The 26,284-nt window shown below is 39.5% G+C and overlaps 1 protein-coding gene across 1 annotated transcript in view; it reads right to left on the reverse strand.

The window, feature by feature from the left end:
• The window catches only part of DNAH5 (dynein axonemal heavy chain 5), a 205,660-nt gene that overhangs the window by 163,837 nt on the left and 15,539 nt on the right, over nucleotides 1-26,284 (reverse strand). Inside the window, exons 11-21 of the mRNA XM_022581405.2 lie at nucleotides 25,536-25,751; nucleotides 21,727-21,834; nucleotides 17,817-17,902; nucleotides 16,645-16,966; nucleotides 15,161-15,367; nucleotides 11,244-11,415; nucleotides 8,838-8,983; nucleotides 5,402-5,567; nucleotides 4,438-4,677; nucleotides 2,840-3,030; nucleotides 2,638-2,725 (exon numbers count right to left, since the gene is read on the reverse strand). Coding sequence (XP_022437113.2) covers nucleotides 2,638-2,725; nucleotides 2,840-3,030; nucleotides 4,438-4,677; nucleotides 5,402-5,567; nucleotides 8,838-8,983; nucleotides 11,244-11,415; nucleotides 15,161-15,367; nucleotides 16,645-16,966; nucleotides 17,817-17,902; nucleotides 21,727-21,834; nucleotides 25,536-25,751 — 1,942 coding nt within the window. The remainder of the gene's footprint in view (nucleotides 1-2,637; nucleotides 2,726-2,839; nucleotides 3,031-4,437; nucleotides 4,678-5,401; nucleotides 5,568-8,837; nucleotides 8,984-11,243; nucleotides 11,416-15,160; nucleotides 15,368-16,644; nucleotides 16,967-17,816; nucleotides 17,903-21,726; nucleotides 21,835-25,535; nucleotides 25,752-26,284) is intronic.

Genomic DNA, 26,284 nt, shown 5'->3' on the forward strand with positions numbered 1-26,284 from the left:
CAGAGTCCAGAAATAAATGCTTACATTTGCACTTGTGGTTAACTGATTTTCAACAGGGGTCTCAAGAAAATTCAATTGGGAAAAAATAGTCTTTGCAACAAATGGTGCTAGGACAACTGAATACCCACAGGCAAAAGAATGAATTTGGACCCCTACTTCACTCAAAATGCACCATAGACCTAAATATAAGAGATAAAAATATAAAATGTTTAAAGAAAACATAAGAGTAAACATTCATGACCTTAAGTTAAGCAACAGTTTCTTAAATACACAATCAAAAGCACCAAAAGAAAAAGAAGCTAAGCTGGACTGAATCAAAATTAAAACTTTTATACTTCAAAAGATACCATTAAGAAAGTGAAAAAACAGGGCTTCGCTGGTGGCGCAGTGGTTGAGAGTCCACCTGCCGATGCAGGGGACACGGGTTCGTGCCCCGGTCCAGGAAGATCCCACATGCCACAAAGCGGCCGGGCCCATGAGCCACGGCCGCTGAGCCTGTGCGTCCGGAGCCTGTGCTCTGCAATGGGAGAGGCCACAACAGTGAGAGGCCCACGTACCACAAAAAAAAAAAAAAAAAAGAAAGAGAGTGAAAAAGCAACCCACAGAATGTAAGAAAATATTTCAAATTACATATTTACATATCTGGTAAGGGATTTGTATTCAGAATATATAAACAACTCAACAATAAAAAGACAAATAGTCCAATTATTAAAAACTTGGGCAAAGAATAGACATTTCTCCAAACAAGATATATAAAAGGAAAAAAAAATAAGAAAAGCTACACATACAGACATGAAAAGATGTTCAATATCATTGGTCTTTATGGAAATGCAAATCAAAACTGCAGGGAGATACCACTTCACACACACTAGAATGGCTATAATCAAAAGGCAGACAACAACAACTGTTGGTGAGGATACAAGGAAAAAAAAAAAAGAGAGAGAGAGAGACCTTCATACACTGCTGGTAGGAAGGTAAAATGGTCTAATTGCTTTGGACAACAGTTTGGCATTTCCTCAAAATGTTATGCATAAGTTGCCATATGATTCAGGGCATGACTATCATACCCAAGAGAAATGAAAATATATGTCCACGCAGAAACTTTACACAAATGTTCATAGCATTATCTATTCTTAACATTCCAAAAGTGCAAACAGCCCAAATGTTCATCAGCAATGTAGTATATCCATACAATGGACTATTATTCCACAATAAAAAGAAATGATACATAAAAAGAAATGAAGAAATGATATGTGCTACAACATACTTCGAACTTGAAAGTTAGTTACAAAAGACCACATGTAGCATGATTCCATTTATATGAAACGTTCAGAATAGGCAAATCCATAAAGACAGAAAGTAGATTAATGGTTGCCAGGGGCTGGGGGAAGGGAATGAGAAATGACTGCTAATAGGTACAGGCTTTCTTTTGGAGGTGATGAAAATGTTCTAAAATTAGATAGTGGTGATGGTTGTACAACTCTGAATATACTAAAAACCACTGAATTGTACACTTTAAAAGGGTGAATTTTATGTTATGTAAATTATATCTCAAAGCTGTTATTTTTAAAAGGTGCAGCTTATTTCTTTTTTTAACTCTTTTATCATGACAAAAATATATGTCTAATTTTCCATTAAACATTTTTCCTCTCAATTTAAGATATAATTCATGATTGAACATATTTCGAGTTTAGAAAATTCTGAATTTTAAGCTATTCTAGGAAGTTAAGCAATGTTTCCAAACAATATCAAAATTGAAATTAACACAGTAATATAGATTTTTAGCTTAAATAAATAATATTGTAAGTTGTGGATAAAGTTGTTTTGAGCTGTCTTTAGCCTCCTCAGTAACAGACTATTTTAAAGAGGAACTTGTTTTAGTTTCTGCCTTGTGGTTAGTTCTCAGGGGATATGAGCACTAATTGAAAATTACACACGCCCTGTTTGCATGGTTGCTTTAAAAGAAGTTTGTAGGACTAAACTACATTTATCATATATCATTAGCAACTTGGATGTCATATGCTACCTAATACTACAGAATATAAATGAAAACCATAAGATCTACAGCAAAAATCACAGCATGTTAGCAAAACAGGACATATAATGGCTCAAAATACAAAATAGCTCTTAAACGTCAGGAAATGTTCATTGTGATGATGACAAGTTTCTCTTTAAACTGTGAAACTAAAATCCTACTTGTCCCCTAGTATGTCTTGTGAGATACCCATTTAAAATACACTATTCATGGGGCTTCCCTGGTGGCACAGTGGTTGAGAGTCTGCCTGCCGATGCAGGGGACGCGGGTTTGTGCCCCGGTCCGGGAGGATCCCACATGCCGCGAAGTGGCTGGGCCCGTGAGCCGTGGCTGCTGGGCCTGTGCGTCCGGAGCCTGTGCTCCACGGTGGGAGAGGCCACAGCAGTGAGAGGCCCGTGTACCGCAAAAAAAAAAAAAAATACACTATTCATGATGGTGATATTAAAATACATGGATCTTCATATTTTATAAACTAGAAATTGGCTCATAGATTAATATTCCGATCTAATCTGATTTGAGAATTGCATGGAGGGAAAATACCTTTTAGCTCAATATATTTTGATTTAGAATGACTAGTTAGAAAGAACTAAAAGAACATTTACCCTGAGGTTCGTTTTCTCCCATTTCAACATCAGAATCGCCGTCTTCGTTACTCTGCAAAGCAGCCATTTTTCTTTCGTGCATCTTTTTCTACAGTGGAAAAGGACATATTTCAGTCATATGACCTTGAAACATAATAAACCATGCCACCAATCATAAGATTCATTTCAATCATATGAAATGATTTCCTCATCCCACACCCACCTTGGACAATAGCTCACTGTTCCACTGTCTAACCCCCTTGGTGACAGTGACGATGCACTCCACGGCTTTGTTCAGCGTCTGCTGTATGTCTTCTAGGGCTGGGGCCATGGTGATGTTGGGAATAGCCAGAGTGATGCTTGCCCGGAAAATGGGCAGAACGTTCTGCTTCATTTTAGAGGTACTGTTACTGTCTGAGTTAACACAAAACAGGGAGGATTTAATCTTTTTGATTTAAAATGTATTAACTTAGTTAATAAATTTTTAATTTATTTCATTTTTAACCAGAAAAATTAAAGCACCTAGAACAATACATAATAGGTATATCATTGGACAATACTGTATGTATTTGTCGAATGAATGAAAGAATGAATGAATAAAAACTAATGGAGGATCTAGTTTTGCTCAATGTAACAGAGCAGTTCGGTGGAACCCAAGCCATTTTCTGCTGATTACAATCTATGGGTACACTCTCCATAAAGGAAACCCACTGCCTGGAGTCAGATTTAATTATATAAACTCTTGCCTAAAAGGGCGTGGTTAAAGAGTAGAGAAGAAATAAAGTGTAATTTACCATTTACACCATACCCAAGGGGCTTTTAAAGTTGGATGTAGGTATAGGTGTCTAAACATGTATATGTGTGTGCGTGTTAACTCTATATATACAGTTGGAAGTACCTGTAATATATAAAGTTGGGGAAGACGTGACAATATTCAGCATATCAACAGTTGATAAGTTCTAATATTATCCCCATGTCAAAGGAAAGAACTATCCTCCATTCCGAAGTAAAATAAAACATAATAAGCCATGCCACCAATCAAAAAATTATTTTAATGTTTCCACTTTTATTCATCCACTTTTAATTAAATATTAGAGATGCTTTCCCTTAAATGCCAATATGCAAAATAAATTAAAAGATTTTGTTATCCTATTGTTTTTTCAATTTTAATTAATTACTGTTACTTTATTTTTTATATCTTTTGAATTTAAAATTTAATTTCAGAATGTCTCTAAATTTGATGGATTTTTGTGGCCCCTCTGGGAAATGCAACACCTATTTCTGAATGGTGCCGAGGAGAGATGGCTGTACTGAGAATGAAGAAATCAGTTGGAAAGTACTAAATTGACACGAAAATAGTAAAAACAATTTCTGCTTTGGAGATCATGGCATTAATAAGATCTTTCTCTCTTTACAAGACTGGCTAATAATCTAATAATTTAACAATGAAATTATCTTTCTGGATATCTTCTTTTTAAAGTACGTATTTTTTTCCTTCACTAATTAAAATAATTCATTTCACACGCTTTCACCTTATTACAAAAAAGATTAAACGTGATGCTGATTATGATGTTATTAACAAGAGCTAAGCGACGTTAAGCAAATCACTTAACCTCCCTGGACTCAGTCTTAAATGAGTGGAATGATAGTGTCTACTTCATAGAATTGTTGGGATAATCCAAGTTCATAATATTTAAACTTACAAGGAGGCACTCAAGAAATGGTGGGGGTTTTTATTATTTAAATTTAACAGGAACACACACACACACAACCAGCAACCAGACTTGGCCAGCCAGGAGGCAAATGGTGTGGGATCATTACCCCGGAAGCTGGTCATGTGGGAGGAATGAATGCGCTTGCGAACGGCCTCTAGCGTGTTCCTTGTAACTTTCAGCAGAGCACCCAGGTTCTGGTGATTGAAGTGAGACAGCAACTCGCGGGCTCCTTCCTGTAACACCTCGGTCTCTTTCTTCTTCCTCGCGACGGCCGTCAAAGGCAGGAGGCCCACCCCAGCATTAAGAGAAGATGTCAAGGTGTCGGAATGTCCTTCTTCTCTTTTTGCTGTTACACAATGAGAGAAATTGAAAGAGATGGGAACGGGGAAAGAGAGAAAGAGACAGACAGAAAACCATCTACTGCAGTTAAAGAGAAGAAAATTAAGATAAATTACATGCAAGTTGAATAATACTCAAAGGTCACACTTCTTATGAAATGAGGCCATCAAAGGATAGGGAGACGAACTCAGGGCACCAGGCAGTCTGAGGAGGCCTCTCTTCCTTGATGTGTGGAAACAGGAGGAGAGGCAGGAGCTGTGGCCACAAAAGAACGACAGGGCCTGGGCGCCTGGGTGCTCGTTCTCTGGGTTCTCTCTTCCACCAATAACCATAAACCCTTGGGGAACAGCGACCGTCCTCAGCCTCTCAGTGTCCTCCTCTGTCCTACAAGCCCTATGCTCTGGTGTAGACGTACCTCAGTGGGGATTCCAATCCATAAACCATCCTACTCTACTGATAGTGAAAAAACATACCTTTAGACCTAAATGCAAAGAGAGCTAACAAGGGCCAATGCAAAGTACATGCTTGTAGAGTTGAACAAAAAGTAATGGGAATGAATGACATGGCATCATTAAAATGTGCTCTGAATCATAATTTCAGATTTATAAATGTGCTTATAAAATTGGGAGGGTCTTTTTAGAGTGTGAAATTCATTGCCATGTAGAAAATTAAATTTTAGTTTTCAATAATGTCCTAGAAAAACAAGACCCTTCCATTACCCTCTGTCTTACCCGAAATTTCATTTTTTGAATCAGTACTATTCATATTGGATGCTTTCTCTCTGTCTTCCTTAGTTGAAACTTCCACGTCCAGCAATATATTTATTAGCTCATTGACTGCTTCCTCCACTAATGAGCTTTTAAAGTGTAGTGTCTGAGCACCATTTACACAAAGGTCCTATCAAAAAAATAAATAAAAATTAGCACCATGTCATATTTGTTTAACTAGCTCTTGAGGGCACATAGGTTCAGCCTCCAGATGAGATCTTGGTCCCCAATGATGCTTGGCCATGCCTCTCACATTAACCCAGGCCAGGCATCCTGTAAAGGAATGTGTTAAAGACAAGAGAACCAACTGGATCATAGATGGACCAAAATTACACTTACTTCTCCAGCAGTGGAGGAAATAACTCCAAAAGTCATGAACTGCCTCTCTTCCCATGAAGTTTCCTTCATTTCACATAAATCTGCTCTAGCCAGCCTTCCTTCTCTCTTCACCTTTGCCAACAGTCCATCATCAACCCCTAATTAATTTCAGATATTCCCCTGCCTCCAACTGGATTATGCATTTCTCAAGAATGAGATTTAACAAATATAAACGAATATACTGGAGCACTTTAATCAAGACAGACAGACAGAGAGATAGTCAGTGATTTACCACCTGGTTGGAAAACAAGCCCATAAAGCAATAGACTGTGAGTAGGTCATAGTCTCCAGCTCCTTCCCAAGTTCCACCATGATTCATCTCAAGATTCTCTAATGTGCTCATGGACCCTCCACTCCAAGCATTAACTTCATGGTTCATTTACCTCCTCATTACCCATGACATTCACCTCCATTCCACTGCTGTAGGGCATATGGCATTTTGATATCATTAAAACAGGAAGATTCTGATGTGTTCTGAAACTATTAAACTTCTTTACCATCAAATAAAGTATAAAGTAACTCCCAGCTCAGAACTTCACTTAACTAATAATCACCATCCTTAGCCTACAGACAGTTATGAAAAAGATGCAGGTCAGAGGCTGGGTAAGGGAGGGAATAGAGTTAGCGCCGTCCAGCAACAAGTACAGTAACAAGTATAGACTCTGGCACCAAACTACCTGGATTCAAATCCTAGCTCTGTGTGATTCTGGAAAATCTTGGGCCTTGATTCCCACGTCTGTGAAATGCTGATTATGGTAGAACCTACCTCAGATTGTTGTGAGAATTCCAAAAGGCAATGTATGTAAAATGATAAGAACAGCGCCTGCCACAAAGTAAGTACCCAAGAAGTGCTTGTTATTATTATTGATCAGCAAATCACATACAAACACAGGAGGACGTTTGTTTGCGAAGCTTGCTTACCTCATTCCATATAAACAATGAACTAGCTCCCTGTTCTCTGAGAGATTGCTAACATTTTTTAAAGCCTTCATCTTAAATCCTCTGACTCTACACACCCTCCCCTAAGGACATGATTTCCCACATCGATCATTCCTTTGCCAACAGTCTGCTCCATCACCTGTTTCCCCAGTCCTACCCAGGAGAAGCCCAACCCAAATGAACCAGGGCGTCTACCCTTTCCACTTGCACACAGAGGTCATGGCAAGGCAGGTGTTGGTCCTGGAAATTCATGGTCCCCAAACTCAGGCAGGCCCCTAATGCTACCCAAGGATCATTCTACATGACTCCAGTCATATTTCTCTACCAGGCCCCATAACTGCTGTGTTCTCAAATTCTTGCGTCCTCAAATCCTTACACCATCCTCCCTCATCGTCCTCAGATAATAACCTTGATTTCTATAGCACAAAGCAAATGGAGGCCACAACATGGCCCTGACCCCATGCCCTTATCCAGAAGACAAATCAGCCTCCATCATTAACCCCTTTTCCTCCTTTGTCAGTGAATGCAATGTTTATTCTTCTATTTAAGAATACATAGGGACTTCCCTGGTGGTGCAGTGGTTAAGAATCCGCCTGCCAATGCAGGGGACACGGATTCAAGCCCTGGTCCGGGAAGATCCCACATGCCGCGGAGCAACTAAGCCTGTGCGACACAACTACTGAGCCTGAGCTCTAGAGCCCGCAAGCCACAACTACTGAGCCCACGCACCTAGAGCCCGTGCTCCACAAGAGAAGCTACCGTAATGAGAAGCCCGCGCACTGCAAAGAAGAGTAGCTCCCACTGGCTGCAACTAGAGAAAGCCCACGCACAGCAATGAAGACCCAATGCAGCCAAAAATTAATTAATTTTTAAAAAAAGAATACATAATCACACAATCTGAGTTTGCTGCTTCGCCAGAGACTATACTTACCAACCATTCCCTTTTTCCTTGTCTACTTGATTTTCCCCCTCAGCATATGAACATACTCAATGAACTTCAACTCAACATCTTTCTACCATAAGAAGCTTCTGCCTCGGGGCCTTTTCACTTGCTGTTCCCTCTGCCTGGAATGTTTTTCCCCAAAGATATTCACATGGCTTGCTCCCTCACTTCCTATGTTCAGATGTAATCACATAAGTCATCCCTGATCATCAACATAAAATCACAACTCCCTGTCAGGTACTCCGTTCCTCCACTATCCTCTTAATTTTTCTCCATTGAACTTATCACCACCTGGCATGTTGTTTGTTTATTGGCTTTTTTTGTTTGCTTGTTTTTCTATATCTTCCACTTGAAGGTGGGCATCACAATGGCAAGGATTGCATCAGTTTTGTTCACTGTTTTATTCCCAAATAGTGGTTCGCATAGGAGCTCCACAAAAATTGTTGAAGGACTAAATGAATTATAAGAAGTAAACATATTCAAGAGGAAGCATTCTTTTATATTGGTAATCATTCACTTTGGTAATCAAAATGCAAATTAAAATTTGAGAAATAATGGATTAAAGAAAGTTAACTAGACACTCCCAGGAGCCCTTCTGAAGGTCTTTATTCTAAAACGTTAACGTGAAGAGAATCTGAATGGGGAAAGGAACGTACAGTCTTTACCTCAAGCAGATTGACAGACCCCGCCTTTTCCAGCTTCCCCAGCAATGGCTCCAGAGCCGTGTGCCACAGAACACCAGTTTGGGAAATGCTGCTCTACAGAAACGTTTAAAGAAGAAATTCTACCCAGAAACTGTTTAAAACAATTATTTTATTAATTAACCCTAGCTTATTAGAAGCTCTTCAGCAAAATAGCTCTATTCTTCACAAACTATAGGAAATGAGAAATGTGTTCCATGACAATTTCCCTCCTACTGATCTGAAAAGAGATGATTTGTTCTTCATGTCTACGTGACCCCTCAGGTACATTCCTCTTTATTTTCAAATTATTGTCTGAAGGCTCCTCTTTTGAATCACATCTATCACAGACCAGTCATGCATAGAGCAAACAAATTTAATTTATGCTCCCAAAAATGCCCTTTATAGAAAAATGAATCACAAAACAAAATTTAAATAAAAACATCAGTCTTCTAATAACCTTTGTCATTTGGAGAAACTCTTCACAGGTAAGTGGCTCCTCCCTGGGGAGTTGACAAAGAGGCGTGCTACTCATTTCTTCAAGGATGGCATCGATGCGGAACTCGATCAAATCATTGACCCTGTCAATCAGCAACTCCAGGGCCTCTTTGGAAAAAAATAAAAGAGATTAAGCATTTTGTTTAAAAAAAAAAAAAACCAACATGATTAAATTTCAGTAGCAAAATCAGGATTAAAGTTGCTCCATAGAGCTGTTTCATACTTGGTTTTCTCACACTGTTCTTTCTTTATTTTTTTTTTTTAATTTTACTTATTTATTTATTTTTGGCTGTGTTGGGTCTTCATTGCTGCGTGCGGGCTTTCTCTAGTTGCGGTGAGCGGGGGCTACTCTTTGTTGTGGTACACAGGCTTCTCATTGCGGTGGCTTCTCTTGTTGTGGAGCACGGGCTCTAGGCGCGTGAGCTTCAGTAGTTGCGGCACGTGGGGTCAGTAGTTGTGGCTCACAGGCTCTAGAGCGCAGGCTCGGTAGTTGTGGCTCATGGGCTTAGTTGCTCCACAGCATGTGGGATCTTCCTGGAGCAGGGCTTGATCCCGTGTCCCCTGCATTGGCAGATGGACTCTCAACCACTGCGCCACCAGGGAAGTCCCAACACACTGTTCTTTTTTAAACCAGTTTCCCAGCTTTCTCAGTCTGCCTTACTCTGACTCAAACTTGAAGTCAACTCAAACGCATCTCCCCCAGGAGGCTTTCTGTGAATCTGCCCATATTCGCATGGCCCCCTCCTCCTGTGCCGGCATCGAACCCTGAGCATTCCTCCATCTCAGAGGATCTTCTCCATTCTTATAATGCTACGGTTCATGCATTTTATATTATTCAACTCTCAAATTGTAATGAGTCTAAAACACATCTCATGCATATCCAAAGACCCCTTCACAATTTATCTTTGAATCTAGTCCCCAAATCTACAAAGCAAAACAAAGAGGGTAAGAGGGTTCAACCATAAATTCCTCACTCCTCTACCCCACCCAACCCAGTACCTATAAATATTCTTGAGTATAGTGCACGTGGGAAAGTAAATAGGTGGACCCTTCTGAGCTCTAAGTTACTTGGAAGGTACAGTGAAAACATACTAATAAGACAATTTCTTTAAAAATTAGGCTATAAATAGACTAGGTACTATTTCAGCAGCCACAAATACGAGAGAAAGAGAGAGAGAATAAGTTATCACGAGGGGTATGTAGAAGGGAGGCTCAGGAAGGAGTGACCCAGAAATGAGGTGATGGGATCAAAGGGTAGGAAAGGGGTTACGGAGAAAAAGAAATGTTAAGAGATTAACTATATAAAACTATTGCAATTATGAATCCATATGTGTCTGGGTGTCTAGTACAAACCCAACTCAGAGTAATACAAAAGCATAAGAAAGAGCCTGATTTTCAAGCCTTTTGCAGTCAGCATGGGGAGAAAGATAGAACCATTAGAAGAAACCAAAATACAGATTCTTTAGCCCCAATGTGAAACAGAAGTCACAGCAAAAAGTGGTCCTGTGTGGTAGAATAGTCTGAGTGGGCTTCTTGGGAGTGGGACGCACTCTGGGGTATAAAACATGGGGAGAATTAGGGCATGGAGAGCAGGTGAGGACACTGTGTAGGAGAGGAGAATGGTGATTTCTAAGTCTTCCTAGAACAATCCCTCTATCACCATGTTCCAACCTGTGTTCCACTGTCCACCACAGAGGGTCTACAAGGTGTTAACGTGCTTTCCTGGTAAGCAGCCAAGGAATTCTGGGAAATGCCACCTACAGGAGCCCACTTTTGGAGACCACTAAATATTGGCATATCAAGGGCTCTGAAAAGTCCTCCAGAAGAGAAATCTGCCTGACTTTGATTAACCTGGATTTCCCAGACTTATCTGAGCCTAGACTTCTTTGCAGCATACTTGTACACATTCTGGGAAACTGTATTTCATGGAATACACCACGTTACATATATTTTAAAGTATATTATATCCCTCATTAGGAAAAAATGTTTGCTTAAACTTTTCCCATGTATCCTGCTGTTCAGCAGTCTGCTGCGTCCAAATCACATCTTTCAAATCGGGGTCTCAGAATACACTAACCTATTAATATAAAAAGCTGAATGACTCAAGTTCCTTTAAAGTCTAATGGCCAACAGTAAGTATAATTTTAAAATGTAGTTAGCCTCGGGGGATAAAATTAAATACTGAATATATATAGTTTCCAGGAAATTAACGACTTCATATACTTGGTAAAAATTCCTTAGGGAACAGCTTAAGAATATCACTCCTTGTTTCATTATTTATATCACAACATCTATAAGAAATTATACAATAGACCTTAAAAACTCAGCCTTTTGAACTGAAAAACAATAACCATTTAAACAGACTTACTGATCTTTGCAAAAGCATCTTTCAAGTACATCTTAATGTTCAGTGACGTCCAGGTCAGTGCAGCCAGGCCAGGCTGCAGAGCTTCATCCACCTTTGCCAAATGAGGGACCATCAGTTGCTCTATAATGGGAGGCATTTTTGACTTCACTCTCTGATATTCAGCCAGTATCATCTGCAGGGAAATAGGGGTGAAGTAATCAAATAATATCTCACTTTGAATGTCTAGTAATAGCTCACTTTTATCCAAAACGATTACTTTTATTTAGGGTCCAGTTGCAGGGCTCCAATAGCAGCCTGGCAAGTAAAGCAGCCAAAACATAATAAGAATAGAACAGGCAAGAAATCTCTCCATAGACACAAATTCCTAATCTAATAAAATACGACTGAGAAGGAGAGAAAAAGAACTTAAGAGCAAGTTAAAGGACAAGAATGTTGTCTGCTTTGTTCAATGTGCCTGAAACAGTGCCTGGCACATAGAAGATGATCAATCAATATTTCTCTGATTAATTAACTAGCTGTTATTAGAACGAGCATTTGTGATCAGAAACTCATGGTCCTCCACGGAAATTTACCTGCTGTATAATGTTAAACTGTGTCAGTATTTTGTTCACATGTTACCATATTTAAATAAGACTGATAGTACTTCCAGCCTACCTTTTATGGCAATGTTAATATTAATAATAATGAATTATAAGAAAGCAACTTTAATGCACTTCTTAAATACAATTGCTTTTAAGCTCATCTTTGTAATGTGCGTGTGGGTATTACTTTGTCATTAGATCACTGTTTCCCAAGGTGTTTACGCTGAAATGCAAGCCACAAGAGATTCTATAAGAAAAATGGTCCCTGGGTGGATAAGTTTGGAAAACACTGTACACAATATCTCCCTTCTTTGACAGTCACAATTAATAGTAATGATTCTGAGAAAATTGCAAGAAGGAAGTGAGAAGCCCAACAGTCTTTGTGAATTGTGTTAAACTCAACATTTCCCATTGGACTACGTAATCCTTTCTTCATTTAATACTTTTCCACAATTTCTGTAATATCCTTTCAATTTCCATGAAACACCTAAAGTTGATGGTTCTATTAGCAGCTACTTATACACTTCCTGAACCGTTTATCCACTGCTTACCTTTTTTTCAATGTTCATCACTTATTCTATTTGGGAAGAAATTCTTAAATCAGCCTCCAGCAGGCCTTTTACTTCCTACCTTAATCCTTTAATCTAGGAGGTATTATTCACCCATTTTATAAATGAAAAACTGAGGCTTAGAAGGGTAAAGTAATTTGCCCAAAGATAATGCTTTGAATCCAGATTGACTTCAGAATCTGTATTCTTAACTATTAGTCTATGCTGGCTCATCTCTTTCTAGTTTGAACTGCCTTCCAAGGAATAGATGAAGAAAACAAACTCTCAGCTACTTCAGCTTGTCTGTAGAAGCCTGAAAACTGTTAAATATGCAGCACAATGACTCAGCAACACCTGAGATAGTCCCCAAAACATGTCACTAGATCTGCTCTTACCAGGTACTTGCAGTGAGTGGGAACCTTTAACGCTTTCAACCTCAAGATACAATAAATGTCACCCAGATGATAATCCACTTGCTAGAATTGTCATTTACAGCTGTGGTGGTTTTAAAACATTCTTTGACCGTCCTCCCTTAATGGGGTGGGGTCTATGTCCCCTCTCCTTGAATCTGGGTGGGCTTATGAAGCCCAACAGAAGACAACAGAAATGATGCTATGAGACATCTGAGACTGTCCAAAAGTCCATGTGGCTTCCTCCCTGCTTACCATTAACACCCACCGTTGGAAACCTGAATTACATTATAAGAAATTCTACTACCCTGAGGCCTCCATCCCGGAATGCTCACATTGATTCTCCAATCCTTAGCCCCAACTAAGCAAAACTTCCAGCCATTCCCGCCAAAGAACCAGAGAATGAGTTCTTCTTGGACCTTCCAGATCAAACATCTGCCAACTGAACTAAGTAATCTTAGTCAATGCCACATGGAACAGAAGGATCACCTAGCCAAGCCTTGCTTAAATTCTTTATTCACAGAATCATGAGGTATAATGAAATGGTTGCTTTAAGCCACTATATTTTGGGATTGTTTGCTACATGCAACAGATAACTGAAACAGCAATTCTGTGGACAAAATTATCATTAGTAATTTTATATTCTGATAAACAGTGTTTCTTAATAAAACTACTTTCTTTTTCCTTTTTTATTTATCTTTTATTGAAGTATATTTAATTTACAATGTTGTATTAGTTTCAAATGTACAGCAAAGTGATTCGGTTATACACACACACACATATATATATATATATTCTTTTTCAGATTCTTTTCCATTATAGGTTATTACAAAATATTGAGTATAGTTCCCTGTGCTCTAGAGTGGGTCCCTGTTGTTTACCTATTTTATATATAGTAAAACTAACTGTTTCTTTACAAATATGTAGATTGACGTAGTTATTTTTCTAACATCCAAGAAAAATCTAAAAGGGAATTCCAACATTCTGACTAGTATCTGATGAGCTTACATTTGAGGAATGTCTGTCCATTGCCAATATTAACTTTTTAATATAACATGAAAGAGTGGGAAAACAGTAGACTACAAGTTTGGGTTCTTGTCTTACCTCTGCAACTTACTAGCTATGAGACCTTGGCTACGTCATTTAATTTCTCTAAGCCACGGTTTTGTCATCTCTAAAATAATATAATAGTACTCTATTCCAATTACCTAACATGGCTGTAGAAAATACCAAATGGAATAATGAATATGAAAACAGTTTGAAATGTAAAGCATTATGCAAATGTGTGGCCTTATAGGGCTTGTCCTATGATATTGGCCACTATAAAGTTGTAACAATGGTTTCCATGTTGTCAAATATTGTGGCAGCACCTCTGACCTCATCTTGAGCATCCTCTGGGCAGCATTTGTCACTGGTGACCATCCCCTCCATCATGAGGTTTTTCTTACCCTTGGCTTCCTTGACACTTGGTTTCCACCTGCCTCAAAGGCCAATCCTTAATTTTACCAGCATATTTGTCCTCTTCTATCAGACCTGTTAATATTGGAACAACTCAGGGTTTAATGTAGGCCCTCTACTCTTCTTTATATTCTCCTCCTTGGAAGTCTCATACAGGACAATGACTTTAAATAACTGTATTCTAATAACTCTCAAAAATACGCCTTCAACTTTGACTTCTCCACTCAACTCCAGACTTACATATCTATCTGCATGGATAACACCTCTACTTGGATCTCTAAAACTCATCTTATACTTAAGATGGAAGCTATTGATTCCTTTCTGCCCCCCAAAACAAGCTAGTTCCAGTCTTTGCCATCTCCACGAGTGGAACTTCCATTTGGGGCCACTGCATGTTACTGAACATGTGCACAGAATACAACCAGCATAACGACTGAATAATTCCATTGAGTTGCTCACACCAAAAACAAAGGGATCATCCTTGAGTTCTCTCATAACCTGCCTGTTGACATCATTCTCTAATTCACTGATCTACTGCTCTGCTGCGTCCTAGTTCAAGCTGCCATCATCTCCATCCTGAACCGGTGCAACAGCTCTCAAACTAGCTTCACACTGACCCTTCTTGTCCCCTTAGAATCTATTCCTCACCCAGCAGAAAGAATGATTTTTATTGTAAAAGACATCATGCCCTTTTCTCCTGCTCATATTCCTCTAATGGCTTCCTGGAGCACTCAAACGTGTAACCTTGGCTTACAAGCTCTATGATGACCTGGCCCTCACCAACTCTACATTCTAGCCTCAGTCACTCCACTACAGTCGTCCTGGACACTTTCTGCTCCTCAACAGTGACACACCACCAGATTTTTTTTAATGCACACTGGGGCTAGCCAAGAAGGGAAAAAAAAATAAAAGTACTATACCTTCATGTTACTGAAGTTCTTTTTGTATATGTCTCGTTTCCGGAAAAGGGCAGCTGCAAATGGTGAAACTTCCAGACCCATCTGTGACATGCACTCTGTTTCTCTAAATAAGGTTAATATCTGAGGATCAAAGTTTACAAATAATTCCCCTGTGCCGGGAGCCTTCACCAATAAAGAAGCCTCAAGTCCTATATGAATTTCTTCAGTCTGTGAGAAGAGATCAACATTGTTACTAGTAGAGAGTTCAATGCAGACACAGGGTATCTAGCTTGGCCATTTCTGGGAATGAAGGTCATTACATCTTCTTCCATGGATTTGAGCTTCTCAAACTAAAGACAGTGGGGTCTCTCACTCTTCTCCTAACTTCACTCTCAGGAAAGAGTTTTCAAGTTCTTGGTGGTGATGTACAGTCAGTTCAACAAAATGCTTGGGTCATGAATCTCTCACACCTGATAAGTGGATACTGCAATAAAGGTGACTTCTCAAAAGCCACTTCACTCCCTGATACCTTCGTGCCTACTCAGTTATTTGTCCTAATAAAAGTTTCATGAACCTACCAAGCTCAGTCTTCAGTTATCTAGAAAAGCAAGGTAAAACACTACAGAGACATCTCTGTTGTTGATTCAGACACCAAAATTTGAACTAGGAAAATGAGATACCATTTTAGAGGCCTTGTTAGGCTGAATTTTATCCTCCAAAATACTTCCTGTCAATCTACAAAGAAATACAAGTGTTGGTAGGGTATGAAATATAATTTGATTAACCTAGTATGGCCAAATAAAATTTAAAACTTTGTTTAACAGGCATACTAGTGTTCACGGACACAATGGAGAAAATAAAAGAGAGAGAAATCCTAATCAACCGGGTACAGGATCCCATAAACAGGATCTTCTTCCTTAGGAGTTTATAAATTAAATAAAAATGAGTTTCTGGGGCTTCTCTGGTGGCACAGTGCTTAAGAATCCGCCTGCCAATGCAGGGGACACGGGTTCGAGCCAAGGTCTGGGAAGATCCCACATGCCGCAGAGCAATTAAGCCCGTGTGCCACAACTACTAAGCCTGCGCTCTAGAGCCCACGAGCCACAACTACTGAAGCCCACGCGCCTAGAGCCTGTGCTCCGCAATAAGAGAAGCCACCGCAATGAGAAGCCTGCGCACCAAGTCGAAGAGTAGGCCCCCGCTCACCGCAACCATAGAAAGCCCGCGCGCAGCAACGAAGACCCAACGCAGCCAATAAGTAAATAACTAATTTATTTTTTAAAAAATGAGTTTCTGTTACCTGGCTTACGATCTTTTTTCCAAAATTAATTATTGTTTTTCTTCAGGGACATATTACACTCTTTGACTGATTACTTAGAGTCAACCAACCCTGTCTTATAAAATACCCACAAACTCAGCTTTCTATGGGAATAAAGCTGCCAAATGCTAGCAGTTTATAAACTCTTACGGAGTCGTCTTTGAAGAGCATACATGCAGAGACTCACTTGCTGAAGCCATGCCCTGTGGTAGAGAACCTCAAACGCCAGGAGGACCTTGGCCACCCTGTTGTAACTGCGAATCACAGGCTTGGCTTCTGCCGTCTGGAGCACAGACGGGTGCTGCTGGAAAAGCTGCATTGGTTGCTGAATCCGGTGGAAGAGCTGTCGGGCCCACAGAATCTTCCCAGCAATGGGAGGCTGGTCTCGAGCCAAAGGAGGATCGTCTTTCTGCTTCGTATACAGCTTCGAGATCATATCAATGTCAGCCCCATAGTTTTCAAGGATACGCCGGTATTTGTCATCAATTCCAAGATTAGGTATATCCAATCTGATTTTTTTTTTTAAAGTGAAAGGCTTGAATTAATGGGATGATATTGAGAAATCTTATTTATTAAGACTTATTGTAAAAACATATGCTGATGGAAGAGAATGAAATATTTGTGTTAGCATATTAAAAAATCAAAATGGAATCAGTCAATCATATCACAATAGAGAGGTTATAGCTTTTTGGTTTGTTTCTTTTTTTTTTTTTTTTTTTGGCTTATGGGATCTTAGTTCCCCAACCAGGGAGTGAACCCAGGACCTTGGCAATGAGAGTGCAAAGTCCTAACCACTGGACCACCAGGGAATTCCCTAGAGTGTTTTTTGGGTTTTTTTTTTTAAATAGTATCAATCCTTAAAACCTAGTCAAAACTTTTGGTAAGAGTTTCTTCAAATTACTTAAACACTGGGCTTCCCTGGTGGCGCAGTGGTTGAGAGTCCGCCTGCCGATGCAGGGGACACGGGTTCGTGCCCCGGTCCGGGAAGATCCCACATGCTGCCGAGTGGCTGGGCCCGTGAGCCATGGCCACTGAGCCTGTGCGTCCGGAGCCTGTGCTCCGCAACAGGAGAGGCCACAACAGTGACAGGCCCACGTACCGCAAAAAAAAAAATTACTTAAACATTAAGTGATATTATGATAGGCAGTCACAAGGTACTTCAAAGCTGAGAGGAAATAAAACAAATTCTTAATCCTCTGAAGAACTTTAAAACTGTGGCCTTGTTACTCAGATTGTCAAGAGAGGGTTTCCTTCCCACTAGAATATGAAATAATAATAGCAATAATAACGTAAGCTAAACCATGTTCATATTATCCCAATTTAGAAAATAGAACTTAGAAAAGTCTTTCAAATTTTTACCTTTCAAATTTCTTTAACATACTTAGAGCTTGATTTGTGTTTTTAATCTTTTCAAACGTAACATCCATGAACTTCTGCAACTCATTCTAAAACAGAATAAAGCCTGATTATGAACAGTGAATTAGCATTGCAAAAAATTCTACTTAGCAACAAGATAAAAGAGCCCCCCATCTCTGCAAACACATACAACATAGGACAAAGTATAACAGAGAAGATAATACTCATCTAAGCTTAAAGAAAGATAAATGTCCAGAAGCCAGAACAAAGAGGGACGTGAAGGCCAGAGCAGTCATAGGGTTTGGTGCCATGGCAGGCCCCAGGGATACTGGACTAGATATTTCTTCCACAAACATCACATCTTAGGATCAAGAAATCTTCTTGCACTGAAGAACTGTACAGTTAGCCTATCTAAATAAACACTCAAATTTTTTCACGACATAAAAATATCCGAGTATAAACTATACAGAACTTGAGACACAGTAGATCTTTACCGAGCCCTAACGCTTGGACCTGGTTTTCCTTGCTTTTCTAACTTATGGCTTCACAAAGGCCTACACTGAGCTCTTCATGAACACCTAAGACCTCAATTTAGTCTTTTCTCTCTGAGCCTTAGGTCCATTCTTTCAGGCTTTTGGAGTCTGGTGTGGAATCTTCTAGTCCTCTTAGCTCTGGGCTCTCAGGCCCTACTCAGTTTTTCCTAAGGCGGCTTGCCACCTCAAACGCTGGTCCTTTACTAAACAGTGCCTTACTTTGCCCACTGGAGACAATATCCTTCTAGACTTCCAATGGCCCGCCTGGTTCTAACGCGCTGCATCTCTTTGATATTAGTATAAGCATGAGCCCGAAATCTGGACAGGATCCCAGGTCCTGATGCCCTTGACAGCAGATCCCTGGACACAACCCTGATCCAAATCACTCACTCATGGACAGTATATCTCGCGCTCCCACACACACACACCCTCCAGTCTCACATCTTGGAGATGCCACAGTTACTAGTTTTCTCCATTCCGTCTCCAAGACTCATCACCCCCGCTCACTACATCCAGAGTCATGGGAAGGTCAGTATATACCCCCCAGTTTTACAGAAACAAAGGCTGAATTCATGACAGTGCGTGAATTATTTAAAGGAGAGAGTGTAAAAACGTTAGTTAAGAGAAAGTGGATGGAGAAAGGGAAAAAGAAGTCAGAGGAAAACTGGTCAGCAAACCGAGGAGAGAAGTGGACCATTTTTGAGATGGAAGACAAGATGAATAAAAGTGTTGAATTAAAAAAAAAAAAATTCAAGAAGAATAGGAATTAGTATCTATAACTAGTGCTTAAAAACCAGACTTTAAAACATTTATAAAATTATATTCTCAGTATGATAAAAAGTGGCACAGTCTTGAAACGCTCTCCCATTACTCTCGTTTCCACTCCATTTACTTGGAAAACATCAATCATGTCCTCACACCAAGCATGGCCTCCTCTCTGGAGCCTTTCCTAATCCCAGTCAAGCAACAGTATGGAACTGTTTTTCTCCTAGGTTCACACCCTACCTTATGGGTTGCAGCAGTTCTCAGAGTCTATGTAATGTTTTGCAGGTCTGTTCTCCGTATAAGTTTCTTTAGAACTTCTTTGGAATATGTCAACTTATCTTTGGATCCTTACTTCCCAGTACAATATCAGAATATTATACTTTTATAATTAGCCATTTTAGCCACTCTTTGCCCTTTTTTAATAATATATTCATTACTCTGTTCTATAACATATATGTACTTATATTTCAATCATATCACGTCTGATGTGATTTCTGAGGGCAAATCGACTTGATTTATTTCTGTATCCATAAGCTACAGCATAGAAGTCTAATACATAAATAATGTACAGTAAATGCATGTTTAATTGCAATAAATCTAGTTCCTATTTTTTTGTTACCTTATCAGTAATTATCTTTCTTTTCCATTTTTTTCTTAAAATAAACATTTTATTGGGTCATTTCGTTTATGTTCCATTTAAAGTAAAACCTGTGCTTTTTTTCAGATCTGATGCCCCTGATATATGTGGGACTGGGATGTGATTTTTTAAGGTTATACTCCATTTATAGTTATTATAAAATATTGGCTATATTCCCCATGTTGAATAATATATCCTTGTAGCTTATTTTATACCTAATAGTTTATACCTCTTAATCCCCTACCCCTATATTACCCCTCCGCTCTCCCCTCTCCCCACTGGTAACCACTAATTTGTTCTCTATTTCTCTGAGTCTGCTTCTCTTTTGTGATATTCACTAATTTGTTGTATTTTTTTGGATTCCATATATGTGATATCACACAGTATTTGTCTTTCTCTGCTTGACTTATTTCACTTAGCAATCTACTCCTTATTATTTCGCAACTCATACACTAATTCAGCAAACATTCTTTGCTCTCCAGTAGCATAAGGTCCTATCCCCTAGGCCTTGGAGACATAAATAGGAATGAACACGATTCCTGCCCTCAAGGTGTTCACCATCTACCTATATCCCACATACAAACTACTGAAGTACCATGTGATCAGAAACTGCTAGGACACACAAATGAAGATTTGACAAATAAACACTGACCGTGGAGCACAGACTCAGGATCTGCCACCGCCCATCAACAAGAGATCAAGATCCACACTCCTTACGTCTGAATCGGCCCCCAAAAGAGATCAATGCTTAAATTACTACCGGCACTCTATCTTCCCATCACCTGAAATGTGTCTTACAGCATAATGGTTTAAAACTTGAATCCTAGAGCCAGACTGCCTGCCACTTGTCATCTCTGTGACTTTGGGCAAATCACTTAACCTCATTGTGAATCTGTCTCCTCCTCTCCAAAAAGAGGGTAATAAGAGCACCCAGTTTATCAGATTATTGTGAGTATTAAATGAATTAACATCTGTAAAGTGCTTAGAACAGACCTGACACATAGAATTGCTAGTTTTATTATGAGTCCTACACTGAACTCATCCCTCCAGAAATGCTTTGGAGCTCTTTTTCCCTTGAAGTGTATAAATTTATTTCAAACTAAAAATTCTGGAAAAGAAGAAACAGAATGATCCTTTTTCTTTAATAATCAGAAAGGTGCACACTTTAGATCTCACTGGGATGGAAAGAAGTCTGCATGTTGATTATAGTGGACACCTGTTAGGTTGTCTCCCAATCTTACCCTCCCTGGTTCTCCTCAGCTGATAATAAACACTCCCAACCACGCAAGTGGATCTCATCCCCTCTGCTTTTACCATATGACCCCACAGTTAACAGGTCCAGGACAAGGCACCACATTAGAATTGGCTAACCCAACCTTTTCCTTAGGAACTTGGAGATGAGGCTGGTTCCGTGATATGTTCTCAGAAGCCACTGACAGCCATACGCTGCTCCTGTGGGCTGGTCCGGGGGTGGGAGGAGGGACAAGAGAAGGAAGAGAGAATGGGGCTTCGAGACCAAGAGGGGTCCAGGTGCTGAGCCGGTCCTGGTACCACTGTTTCAAGGCCAGCTGTAACCCTGCCTTTGAGATCTGCCAGGCATTGCTGATCATTTAGTTGCTCAAGCTACCTCTGGTCACAATAATTGCTAAAGTAACAAACAAGTGGAAACAAATTTCTATATTCTAATAATGCTGTTTCAACAGAAGATAAAAGTTAATTTTCTAAGATCTAAGATGGAACACATGCAGAAGTCTGTGATCACAGATCATTACCCAAAGCTATATTTATGACCCTTTAATCCATGAAAAAGAGCCTTCAGTCATTAATCTGAAATCACAAAATGCAGGCCAAGCTTGCTATCAGTCACCTCCATGATGAAGATGCCTCTCCCTTCTGAATGGGTAATGATAACCAGCATTACACAGAACAGAAAAAATAAACACCAGACTGTCAACAGGAGTTTCATTATCCAACCTACGTGAAGGTCATTAGTCTGCTTGCAAAATTCTTCATAATCCTGCTCAAAATCCATTTTCCGCTGGTCTAAGAAATTATATTCCTTTTCCTTTATGGTGGCAACAATACCCTGAAATGTTATGAAAGAAATAAGAGAATATTTCAATATTCTTGCATTACTTAGGTAAATATGACCTTTAAATATAGAACCTGTGCAATCATTCCCCAAAAATCAACTTAAGAGGAGCCTTATTTCTTTAATTATTCTCATTGCTTCATGTATATTACAGGTAGTATAATATTGCCGAATGCATTCAAATATATAATTTTGAAAGCATTTTCATGAGACTTTATGTATTTCTGAAGAAAAATAGCAAATAAAAACCTCACCTGAAAAGTAGGAAAGATGTTCTGTCTAAAAATTTCTTACAAATTACATCGGAAGTAATGAAAAAGAAAAAGAAGCCCAGGGAACTTCCCTAGTGGCCCAGTGGTAAAGAATCCACCTTGCAGTGCAGGGGACGCACGTTCAATCCCTGGTGGGGAACCAAGATCCCACGTGCCGCGACGCAACTAAGCCCTCATGCCACAACTACTGAGCTCACGTGCCTCAGCTAGAGAGCTTGCATGCCGCAACTACAGAGCCCATGCACCCTGGAGCCTGCACGCCACAACTAGAGAAAGAGAAAACCCGCACACAACAACTAGAGAGAAGCCCGTGTGCCTCAAGGGAAGAGCAAGGGAAGATCCCGCATGCCTCAACGAAGATCCCACGTGCTGCAACTAAGACCTGACGCAGCCGAAAGGAAGGGAGGGAGGGAGGGAGGGAGGGAGGGAAGGAGGGAGGGAGGGAGGGAGGGAAGGAGGGAGGGAGGGAGGGAGGGAAGGAGGGAGGGAGGGAGGGAGGGAGGCAGGGAAGGAGGGAGGGAGGGAGGGAGGGAGGAAGGAAGCAAGCAAGCCCAAAGTAGAATTTACTAAAATATTTTTCATTGAAAAGTTTGTCTTCTCAGAACATAAATAAGACTTTAACAGAATACAAACAACTTAGGAAGAACACAGTTATAACATCTGCAGATGAAAAACTATCCTCCAAGCCTCAAATGTCCTAAATAAAATATCAAACCATAATCTACTATTTAAAGAATCTCTAGAATTAATTGCTTCCTCCAAAGCTGCAGTCTGTGACTATAACAGTGCAAATTAGGAAACTCATCTTCTTGAAAATACTATTATCCAAAGTTCTGTTTGCTCTGAATAATGAGCTCTAATGCTCTGTGATCATTCTTAACCGGGTACTAAGCCGTTCTCAAACTCGGTACCCACACTGTTGATACAGACCTATAATCTTCATGAAGAATGTTGGGCCAGCTTCCACAAACGCTTCTTCAAAGGTATTTCCATTTAAACATCACCTCAGGTGTCTCAATAGACAAGAGTGTGTAAGCTGCATAACTTCTTGAATCAAGTTTACAAGTTAAAACAACCTACTCTTTCATGCTGTATAACTACAAAATTAGGTCTATTCAGAAATTGTGTATATATAATGTTATACAGCTACCCATCATGTTATAGGAAATGTGTAAAAGAAGTATGGAAAAGCTACATTCCTACATTTTAAAGTTATATTTTAAAAGATTTGCGGCCCTTAGAAAATTCTGCTTTGTGATTGGATTTAATGGTCACTTAAGAGTATTAAGTAAATAAGCTGATTAATCATGACCTTTAAACCAACTAATCAAACTCAATCTACTAAATCATTTACTTGACAGATATTTATTGCACACCTACTATATGCCAGCAAACTTGGAAGATACAGAAATGAACAGAACAAAGAAACATCCCTGCCCTCGGGAATTTACATCCTCGGTCGGGGAGAGAGGGTGGGAATCTATGTAAGTCATAAATAAATGAACAGGATAACTGCAAACAGTGAAAAAATAAGTAATATAGAGTGACTGAGGTGAAACAGAGCTCAAGGAAAACTTAATTGAGAGGGTCATTTAAATCAAGATCTAGGGGCCAAGGAAAAAATAACCATGTGATGATTCAGAGGCAGAACTTTCCAGAAAAAAGGCTCTGCAAGCCCTAAGGTGGGCTGAAGTGACCTGTCCTGTGTCTGGAGTACTTTGAATGAGGAGAAGAGAAGCAGGTGAGGAGGCCAGAGGGGTGGACAGGGCCCTGAATCCACACAAGGACCCTGAGTTTCATTTCCATGGCCGCACTTTGAGCTTCTCACATTGGTTCTAATACACGAAAATCTCACCTTACACTTTCATGGACCATCTACATTTTACCTCACTACCTTCTGGTACATCCATTTTAATCAGTATTTCACTTTAGATTTTGAAAGCAATTTTTCTCCCCAGTATTTTTATCAGGTTGGAATAGTCTTTATCTGCATTTAGATGTACAGTTCAACTTCTCCTTCAAAGATAAACTTTTAAATATGCTCCAAAGTTATTTTTTTCATTAAGAATAAAAATTAACTAGATTCCAAACTGAAAAATAAATGGACATATTCCACCTTTGTCTTGCAAAACTGTCAGTTTCAGAGAATAGATTATCCACCTTGCAGATTACATACAGCTCACCTAAAATATTTCCCACTACATATAGAGGGTGGGACTCTATGTAAGTCACAAATAAATGAACAGGATAATTGCAGACAGTGATAAAATAAGTAACATAGAGTGACTGAGGTGAAACAGAGCTCAAGGAAAACTTAATTGAGAGGGTCATTTAAATCAAGATCTAGAGGCCAAGGAGAAAATAACCATGTGATGATTCAGAGGCAGAACTTTCTATACATATATAGAAAAGGTTTTTTCTTTTTCTCTCCCCAAATCTGATATACTCAGGAAATGAAAAGATTTCTTATATCGACCTAAACTTTTAGAGTAGAAAAATCAATGAGTGACAGTAAATTATATGATCCTTTTCAAATTCAAGTACAAAAAAAGTTAAGGTTTAGTGTCACTGTCCCCAAACAAGAAAAAACTGACTATATCCACATTAAAAATGCAAAGCACATCGTGTTTGCAAATTGTTTTTTAAAACTCTTCGAAACATTAGATCCCTGTGCCCACTTTAAAAATTAAGATTAGTTACACATATATCCTTACAACATAAAGCTGTCAAAAGTCAAAATAATTAAGAATAGTAGAGCTATGGCTTCCCTGGGGGCGCAGTGGTTGAGAGTCCGCCTGCTGATGCAGGGGACACAGGTTCGTGCCTGGGTCCGGGAAGATCCCACATGCCGCAGAGCGGCTGGGCCCGTGAGCCATGGCCACTGGGCCTGCGCGTCCGGAGCCTGCGCTCCGCAACGGGAGAGGCCATAACAGTGAGAGGCCCACGTACCGCAAAAAAAAAAAAAATAGTAGAGCTAAAATAAAATCCAATCCCTATTATTTTTTTAACATGAGTCCATATAAATGCTTAACTGCAGATATAATCAGATACCAACCACTCAGAACTCAGGGTCAACGAGAGACTGACACGCAGTATATGCTTGATGAAATAGTTCTTGCATGAATAAATGAAATAATAAGTTATATTTAAACATTTTTCTTGTGCTACTAATGAAAACGCTTTTGCTAATGATTAATTTTAGGCTATAGGGAAGTCATTCTCATAATCACATAGCTGAAAAGAATATATTAGCACCATTACACAATTCTCAAATAGATTTAACTTCTTTATTGTTTAAGGGCCATGAGCTTATCTTTTACATTAGAGACTGATTATTTAAAGCTTTCTGAATACAGTCATTCGCTTAACACATTAACGTTTTATTATGGATAAGGGTAGCAAATTTAGTTTTGAAAACAGTACCTGGTATTTAGTGACCATGTTTTCCAGTCCTTCAATCTTAGAATCTTGTAGGACTGAATATGTATTGAAGGTAGTAAAGATGTCCATTATCTTGGCAAGACGTCTGTGGAAAGTTTCAAATTTTCCAAAAATATACATCTCACTGAATTCAAATTGTTTTTCATTTGGATCTCGTTTAAGCTTTTGTTTGGTCTTGTGAAAGCAGTGCTGGTATTCCTTAAAGTAAAAACCAAAATACAAGAAAGGGAACACAACAAAGATATCAACCTTATTCTCTTAAGTGAAAGCGACAGCAAATTTAGGGTGGAATTACAAAACCTTTCAGTTTCATGCCTCTGTAGCTACTCCTTCATCAGCCTGGGATGTCATCTTTTCCCATCCCCCAACCTAGCAAACTCCTAATATTTTTTTTTTTTCTTTTTGGCCACATGGCATACGGAACTTCCCTGACCAGGGATCAAACCCATGCACCCTGCGTTGGAAATGTGGAGTCTTAACCACTGGACCACCAGGGAAGTTCAAACTCCTAATTATTCATAAGGTGACTCAAAGATGCAGCCTTTCCCCCTGGGTCCCACTGTGTTAGTAGAAGCTTAACTCTTTGTGTATCTCTCCGTTCGTCTACAAGAAGCTTAAGGAAAACTACTTCATTTTTGTATCTCTAGTACTTAGTGTGGTGTTGGCACATAGCAGGCCCCCAAAAAGGGTAAAGTAAGTGAACAAATGTGGGGGACTGATTGATTAACCTT

This window comes from Delphinapterus leucas, chromosome 3, assembly GCF_059928025.1.
Source record: "Delphinapterus leucas isolate spDelLeu-1000000601 "Yukka" chromosome 3, BTC_Dleu_Yukka2, whole genome shotgun sequence".
Taxonomy (NCBI): Eukaryota; Metazoa; Chordata; class Mammalia; order Artiodactyla; family Monodontidae; genus Delphinapterus; species Delphinapterus leucas.